The sequence below is a fragment of the Ichthyophthirius multifiliis genome (assembly GCF_000220395.1).
Source record: "Ichthyophthirius multifiliis unplaced genomic scaffold scaff_1120509249527, whole genome shotgun sequence".
Taxonomy (NCBI): Eukaryota; Ciliophora; class Oligohymenophorea; order Hymenostomatida; genus Ichthyophthirius; species Ichthyophthirius multifiliis.
Window position 1 is genome coordinate 26,932 of NW_004087639.1, and position 9,055 is coordinate 35,986.

Below are 9,055 nucleotides of genomic sequence, written 5' to 3' on the forward strand. Positions count from 1 at the left end.
GTTTTTAAAGGTCTCAAAAAATAACATCCTTATAATCATTTAATATAAAATTTAGTTTTTAAAGAAAACGACTGGAAGAATAATTATCCTATAATTAATTAAAAAAATAATTATTGAGTTAATAAGATGGATATTATATTAACAAAGTTAAATAATTATAAATATAACAAATTAAACTATAAATCTTGTAATGCTTTTGTTTAAGCCTTAACAGAGAATAAGATGAAACTGAAAACATTAAGTATGCTACATATTTAAATTAATAATAATTTTATCTAAATAATTATTCTATATTTTAATTTTACTTTTATTGTTTCTATTTTTTATCATGTTTTAATTTTTTATTTAACTTTTACCCTTTATTTTATGCTTATATAAGATTAATAAATATTAAAATGTCTTAATTTTTTTAAAAAACATATAATATACCTTATAATAAATAGATAATAAAATGACAAAAAAAAATATAATTTGATAATTTTTAAAAATGAAAATAAATATAAATAAATTGAATATTTAAATATTGTTTATTTATAAAAATATAAAAATAGAAAATAAATAAACAAAATCACTCTTCTAAACTAAAATAATTTCCTGCCAATTTCTATTCTCTATCCAAAAGTGACTCCATTTTATTAATTCTTGGTCTAAAGTTGGAAGGATCTCTTCTAAAAGTGACAGACATAATTTCTAAGAATTTATTCATACCAGAAACTAAACTCTAAGGCGAATTAGCAATACATTCTTTACCTGGAGACCCTTCATAAACAATAACCCTTTAAAAATAAATAAAACTTTATTTTTTAAAAAATACTTATCGGCTAAATAAGTAGCCATAATAAAATCATGTTCTACTATAAAAGCAGCTCTTTTAGTATTCATAATGAATCTTTTAATAACTTTAGCAACAATAATTCTCTATTCTGAATCTAAATAAGCAGAAGGTTCATCAATAAGATAAACATCAGCAGGCTTACCCAAAGCCAATATAAGAGCAACTCTTTACAATTCACCACCAGATAGTGCTTGCACTTCATTATCAATAATATCTTCTAACATCATGGGTTTTCCTACATCAGAAACAAAAGCAGGGTGCGTATAAGCATTAGAAAGTCTTAAGTTAAGTAAATCTCTTACACTTCCATCAAATTTAGGTGCAAGTGTTTATGGTTTATAAGATACGTTTAATTCTGGAACTTTGTCTTTCATGTCAGCATCTTTACCAGCTAACATTTTTATAAATGTTGTTTTACCAGTTCCATTTTCTCCTAATAAAACTATAATTTCAGATTAACTGAAACTTCCCGGATGTACTGTCAGTTAAAAATCTCCTTATTTTTTAACCATATGAGGGTAAGTATAACTTGCTAATTAAGCAGTATCAATAGGTTCTATATTATCAGCAACCTATTTTATTTAATTTTTATTTACAACTGTATTTAAAAAAAAAAAATACTCTAAAACTCAAGCCATATTCTCTAAAACGCATATTTTCTGTAGGAATGAATCCACCAAGGAAAATATTAATACCTTCTCTAACAGAAAAAGGCATAGTAACAATACCATAAGCAGTTTATTCACCATAAAGACAACAAATAAAATCAGAAAGATAATCTAAAACAGAAAGATCGTGCTCAACACAAATAATATAATTCTTATCTTGAATTAATTACCTTATTACTCTTGCTGCTTTTAGTCTTTATTTTACATCTAAATATGATGAAGGTTCATCGAACATGGATATTTGAACGTCTTAAATACAAACAATAAGAATAGCTAGACGTTGAAGTTCTCCTCCAGATAATTGGGTGATGTCTCTTTCTAATAAATGGTCTAATTATAATTCTTAAAGTAGTTATTCAGAATTTCCTTTTGAGTCTTTTTACCTTATTATATCCCCTACTTTTCCTTTTACGTATTTAGGAATTGCATCTACATATTAAATTTTTATAGCAGATCTAATATATATTATATTTTTTATTTAAATAATGCATATTTATATATATATATTAATTTACTTTAATTTTTATTCTAACATATTTGTAAAATATCCTTATAATTCAGAGCCTCTAAAATATTTTAGTAACTCATTCCAATCAGGAGGATTATCAAATCTTCCTAAATTAGGTTATTCTTTTCCTGCTAATATTTTCAATGCTGTAGATTTTCCTATACCATTTGTTCCAACTAACCCTAATACTTAACCAGGGCGTGGTGTTGGTAAACGGTGTAATTTAAATGTGTTGGGACCATAACGATGGGTAAGATCTTTTGAGAGGTCTTTTGGAAGATTTATTATTTTAATGGCTTAAAATGGGCATTTTTTAACACATACGTTACAGCCAATACATAAGGTTTCTGCTATATTGGCTATTTTATCTTTTGGGGTAACTTGAATACATAATTTTCCTTGTTTATTTATTGGGCAACCGTTTTTACATTCTTATCTACATTTTTTTGGTTTACATTTATCTTAATTTACTATAGCTATTCTTAATTTTGTTTCGTCTCCAAATGATTTTTTTTAATCCATTATTATAAATATTTAATTTTTTCCTTCTTTTTGAAATATATTTATATATTTATTTTATTTATTTTTTTAGTTTATAGGATTTATTTTAGTTTTAATCTTTATATTTTTTTGTCTTGCTTATATGCAATTTAATGATTTATTTTTATATTCAAATAAATTAATTAAAAGCTTTATATTATAATATTTATAATTTAAATGAATGAATACTCTTGAAATATGTGTAAATTATATATAAAAATTATTTCAAAATATATAATTATATTATTAATATAATTTATATAAAAAAAAAATTAAAATAATAGTATATATTATTTAAAATATAAAAAATATTTAAAATTTATTGAGTAATTATTTTTGATAAAAATAATTCATATATACAAATATAAATTTAAATAAAAAAATAAAATATTATTTTAATCATATTCTAAAAAAAATATAAACTTATATATATTTTTTTGTTTATTTTCAAAATATTATAATAGTTTAACCTTTTTTAATTATTCTTATTTTTGTTTACATAATTAACTTTTTTATGCGCTATTTTTTATTTAAAAAAAAATAAAAGCAAAAATTATAAAAAAAATTATAAAAATAAATAAGAAATAATTTATTTTTTTAATTATCAAATTAATTAAATTATTTAATTATTTTATAAAAAATGTCATAAATATTAAAAAAATACGATATATCAAATATTCTTATTTAAAAAAAAAAGAAGTTTATCAACAAGAAATTCGTAGAAAAAAAAAAGCGAGAAAATAAAACGTTTTAGAAAAAACAATGAACATAGAATTGATGATTTTGAATCTGAAAAAATTTTAATTAACTCCAAAGTTGAATATGAATAAAAACAATATTTTTAAAATTAAATGATTTAATTAGAATAATTATATAAAAATAAGTAGAATGAATAATTAATATAATTGATAAAAAAATGTTAATATATATTATATTAATAAAACTCATAATTAGATTTTAATAAATTATATATATTTATAAATTTGGATTGCATTTAAATGGCATTTAAAATTTTAAATGATTGTGATTAATTAGAATTAAAAATATAATTACTAGAATTCATAGGAGTACTTTTTAATGCAAAAAGTACTGTATTAGAATAAATAATTGATTAAAATATGATTTAAATATTAATAAGCAATTTATTAACAAATAATACAAAGTTAATTGATTATGTAAAAATTTAAATTATATATATATATATATATATTTATTTATTTATTTATTTAATTATTTATTTAATTATTTTTTTTTTTTTTTTTATAAAGTCATGCTTTGCAATTATTAATATTTTGGTAGAAAGCAAAAAGTTAAAGTTATTATTTTATGAGCAAAAGTTGGTCAAGGCTTTATTTGTTATTCATAAATTTTCTTATTTAATAGTAGATAATTGTAGAGTTTAATCTGCTAAAAATATAGAAGAATACGCTTATTTAATTAGAATATTTATATCTTAGCCAAATACAATAACTAAATAAATAAAATTAAAGCATGTATACATTTAAAAAAATTATTAAAATAAATTAATTATATTTTAAAAATTTAGTATAAATAAATATTAGAAATAATGTTTGACTTATTAAGCGATTTCTTGTATATGCAAAAAACTCAAGTAAATTTAATACAGAATTTATTAGCTTGCCTAAATATTATTATACAAATAGATGAAAAATTATTAGATTAATTTTTCATTTATCAAACTTATAAAAATATAAATCTTATTGATTAATTTACTTAATTGATTTTAAACAAACATATTGAAAATTCAAAAACATTAGAAATTATTATACTTATTTTAAGTAATATATTTGCAGGTCCAGATGATTATGTAGAAGGTCTTTTATAAAATGATATACTTTCTGTTTTTTACTTTGTTATTTAAAATGCATTTAATGATTAATAACAAAGCTAAATTTTATATTAAATTTGTTGGGCATTAAGCAATTTGTGTTCTTCAAATTCTTTATATATTTAGGTTTTTATGGATACACCTATGTTTAAATTTTTATTTGATAATTTTTTTTCTTTTGATAATTAAGCATAAAAAGAATTGATTTATTGCATTAATAATATATTGTTAATCGGGAAACAGAAATAATAATTACATATTTTACAAAGTTCATATTTATAGTACTATATTGATTTTTTAGATACATAAGACTATAATTTACTTTATGATATATTGTAAGGAATTGACAAGGCATTGTATTGTTTTGGAAAAATATTTACTGCTGATGGCGAAAACTTTGCTTTGCGCTTTTTTTAAAAATATGGATTTTTCGATAAAATATAATCACTTTAAGAAAAGTATTAGAATGAAAAAATATTTAAATTAATTACTAAAATCATTAGTTGTCATTTCAATTAAGATTGAAATTAAAAAATTAAAATTGTGTTAAAAATATGTTTATTTAAAAAAAAACGATATTTTTATTTCAAATTTTATAATAGAAAATTAGTTTTAAATTTTATTTTTCTTAATACTTTTTAATTTTATTTTATTTAATTTTAAATAATTAATAATAAAATAAAATCATATTATTGTATTAATCAATTTATAATAAAAATAAATTTAATTATTAATGCCTAATAAGAAATAAATATCATATGTATTATTCAACATTAATATAAATTATTTTTTATTTATTTACTTAAATTATATTTTTTTGATTGCGTTTTTAAAATAAAAATACATAAAAAATTAAAAAAAAAATCATTCTAAAAAATAATATTTAAAAAATTTTTTATAAAAAAATCTTTATCATTATTTTATACATTACCTATTTTTTTACGTTTTTATATTCGATCTTATATAAATTTATTTAACAAAAAAAAAAGAAAAAAAGAAAAAAAGAAAAAAATATAGCAATATAGAAAAAAGTTAAAAATATATATTTTTATCTTGTTTTAAATTTGTTTTTTTACTAAAAAATAAATAAATAATAGTTATAAAATATATTTATATATATTTATCTTTTTTTAGAAAAAAAAATCTAAATAATTATTAAAAATAATAATAAGAAGAAAAAAAATTAAGTAAAAAATGAGTAGTAATTTATTCACTTAACCAAACAACTTATAAGAATAATCTTAAGATAACTAAGACTTAAAGAAGCGTAAAGAAGATCATGCAATCGAAATTCGTAATACAAAAAGATAAGAAGTATTAAAAAAACACCGTTAACCTCAACAATAAACCAACTAGCAAGAATAACTAAAATAAAGCATTCCATAATATGGTTAAAACTTAGCAATAAACAGTGTAGATCCAACCCTCCGTGAAAGCTTAGACCATATATACTCTATGCAATTTAAAAATGAATAATTTTAATAATTAATAATATGCTTAAACAATTAAGACATTATTTAATAGCACTAAGGTTGCATAGGTTTACGAAAACTTCTTTCTGTAGAGGATTAACCACCAATCCAAATGGCAATTGATTCAAACTGTGTTCCTCGTTTTATTGAATTCATAAAGTAAAATTAATACCCAATTTTAACTTTAGAAGCTGCTTGGTGTTTAACAAATATAGCTTCAGGTACAACCCATCAAACCTAATCAATTATTGATAAAGGAGCTATTCCATTATTTTGCCGTCTTCTTAATTCTCTGTATACTGACATTAGCGAATAAGCAATATGGGCAATTGGAAATATTTCTGGTGATTGTAACACTTATAGAGACATGATATTGAAGTGTGATGGCTTAAATCCTTTAGTAAAAATTCTTATGAATACAACGGATAAAAAAACTATTAAGCATGGTTCTTGGGCTTTAAGTAATTTATGTAGAGGAAGACCTTTACCCCAATACGAATTAGTGAAAAATGCTATAGAACCAATTTGTAAAGTTTTACAATCTGAAACTGACACTGAAGTACTTACTGATTGTGCTTGGGCTATCAGTTATTTATCTGATGGAAATGAAGAGAGAATTTAAAGAGTCATCGATACTGGAGCTGTTTCTGGTTTGGTAAGACTTATTGGACATTAACTTTTATCGATATTAATTCCCTGTTTGAGAACTTTAGGAAATATTTGCACTGGAAATGATGAATAGACTGATATTGTTTTGAATCATGGGGCTTTGCCATAATTGTTCTAACTCATAAATCATGAAAAAAAAGCAGTAAGAAGAGAAGCTTGTTGGGTTTTGAGTAATATTGCGGCAGGAAATAGCGATTAAATTGCTTAAATTGTTAGAAATGTTAGCTATGTAGAATTACTATTTACTAAAATTCAAAATGAACCTGTTGAAATTTCTAGAGAAGCATCCTGGGTTATTTCTAACTGTACTTCTTAAGGATATCCTGAAGATATAAGAAGACTTGTTGAATTAGGAGTACTTAAAGTATTCATAAATTTACTTTAAACATCTTAAGATTCCAAATAACTAGCAGTTGTTCTTGAATCTCTTAATCATATATTGGCTCAAGGTGAAACCACTTTCAAAATTGGAAATGATAATCCTTTTTCTTTGTAATTAGAAGCATTAGGTGCACTTGATACTATTGAAGAACTTTAACAACATCCTGATAATGATGTTTATGTTAAATCTATTAGAATTTTAGAAAAATATTATGAATTAGAAAATTAAATTGAGTAAGAGTTTTGAATTTTAATTTTAATATATGTATTTGTTTTTTTAAATATAATATTTTTATTATAATATAATTTTTTAACGAGTTTATTGTTTTTTTAATATAAATATTTTATCATATATATTTAAATTAAGAACATATTATAATAACATAATTAAAATACAAACATACATTAATTATTTATTTATTTAAAATTTACTTTTAAATTAATTAAGAAGTTTAAATAATTTATATTATTAATAAAAAATAATTCTTAATATTTAAAAAAGCATTATAAATCGTATTCTGATTTTTATTCTGAAATAAATAAAATGTTAGAAGAAATTACAAATACTTTTTAATAAATAATTAAAGAAAAAATAAAGCTGCCAATAAATTATATAGAATGATGACGTAATTTAAAAATATAAAATTATAAATTTGCTTTACGGACATATTTGAATAAGTTAATTATTAAATTTTGAAAAAAAATTCTTACCATATGCATAAAAGATATGTATTTTTAAAAAAATAAAATAAAAACAAATCGTTCAAATTATTAGATTTAAATTTGGAATAATAAAAGGTAAATTTATAATAAAATTAAGCATTTAATGCTTATAACCTTATAAAAATTAACTACTAAACTTATATGTAATTTTTTTATTTTTTGTAGTTTTTTATATTAATTACTATTTATATTTTCAATATATATAATATTAAATTCATATTCTAAAATACTTTAATTTATTTTTTTAAAAATAATTAAATAATAAATATGTATTTTAATATAAGGTGGCAAAATTTAAATATTTTTGTAATAAATTTAGTATAACAATTATAAAATTTTTTACTATCTTTTATTTTATTTTAATTTTTTTTTTGTATATTTTAAAAGTTATAAAAAATTTATTTGAATAATTTCTTTTTAAAATCAAAAATTATAGCTTTATAATTAATGTATAATATTTTCATATATAGAAGCAAGTAAACTTCCATAAATTAAACATTTTCCAAGTCTAGGATAAAATCCAGTATATAATGATTATAATCCTTCGTTTTTAATTGTATTTTACATAATTTAAAAACTACTTAGATTGTTATTTTAGCTATTTATTTATTTAATAGTTTTAACAAAATCAAAAGGTTATGTAAGAACGCAAGCACTTGCTGCACCACAAAAACCAGAAGCTAAATTACTTAAAAAAAATGAGATTTTATTTTTTTAATGTAAATACTTTCTAAGGTTTTCATTAATTGGCCAATAAACAAGAAAAAAACCAACATTTCTTTATAAAGAAACAAATAAGGCTGCAAATATTTTATTTCCTAATTAAAATCCATATTTTTAACTAACTCCTTCGCTTGATTATTAAATTGTTTTCCAATATTCGAGAGGAAATACTATTGTTGTCGAAACTGATGAAGAAATTAAAGAACTTATTATTGGTTTTGCATATGTTTATTTTGTTATATATGTATCAACTAAAAATGTGGTTTTCTCATAAGTCAAAAACATAAATACATTGAAAATTATTCCTTATATTATAGAATACCTTAAACCATTAAAAAAGGTTAAAAAACCTTCTTTTTAATAAATATTTTTAGTAAATTTTAATAGGTGAAGATTTTATTAATTAGTTTTATCTATATATTACTTTTGCTTACGAATTTTTATTACATCAAATGGAGTTGTACATATATTAGTGATTGTAGCCGCTATTGCAGAACTTATACATATGTTTAAGGTTTTTCTTTTATCCTATTTATTTGATTACATTTTTATTTTAAATAATATTTTAATTATATATAAATTAAAAATAATTTTAAATAATATATATTTTAAAAAAATATAAAAAATAAAATTATTTTACATAATAAAAAATAGATATTTATAATAAAAAAATTAAATAAATTATTT

At 19.7% G+C, this 9,055-nt stretch overlaps 2 protein-coding genes across 2 annotated transcripts, besides 8 other annotated features; one reads left to right on the forward strand and one right to left on the reverse strand. All coding sequences in view use genetic code 6, as the record gives it.

Moving 5' to 3' along the window:
* Positions 1-568: 568 nt before the first annotated feature.
* On the reverse strand, positions 569-2,533 carry IMG5_009800 (hypothetical protein; the record flags this gene model as incomplete). The annotated part of the gene is made up of 4 exons (XM_004039750.1): positions 569-776; positions 815-1,407; positions 1,457-1,958; positions 2,019-2,533. 4 exons carry the CDS (start codon positions 2,531-2,533, stop codon positions 569-571), a joined length of 1,818 nt encoding a protein of 605 aa, XP_004039798.1.
* Positions 2,534-3,099: 566 nt separating this feature from the next.
* Positions 3,100-3,130: a microsatellite.
* Positions 3,131-3,758: 628 nt separating this feature from the next.
* Positions 3,759-3,799: a microsatellite.
* A 1,456-nt stretch (positions 3,800-5,255) lies between these two features.
* Positions 5,256-5,292: a microsatellite.
* An 89-nt stretch (positions 5,293-5,381) lies between these two features.
* Positions 5,382-5,412: a microsatellite.
* A 182-nt stretch (positions 5,413-5,594) lies between these two features.
* IMG5_009810 (importin alpha, putative) lies at positions 5,595-7,243 on the forward strand (the record flags this gene model as incomplete). Its single annotated transcript, XM_004039751.1, has 1 exon — positions 5,595-7,243. The coding sequence occupies one exon, from the start codon at positions 5,595-5,597 to the stop codon at positions 7,167-7,169; it is 1,575 nt and encodes a 524-aa protein (XP_004039799.1). The 3' UTR covers positions 7,170-7,243.
* Positions 7,195-7,235: a microsatellite.
* Positions 7,244-7,376: 133 nt separating the features above from the next.
* Positions 7,377-7,423: a microsatellite.
* A 1,494-nt stretch (positions 7,424-8,917) lies between these two features.
* Positions 8,918-8,983: a microsatellite.
* A 3-nt stretch (positions 8,984-8,986) lies between these two features.
* Positions 8,987-9,045: a microsatellite.
* The last annotated feature ends 10 nt before the right edge of the window (positions 9,046-9,055 follow it).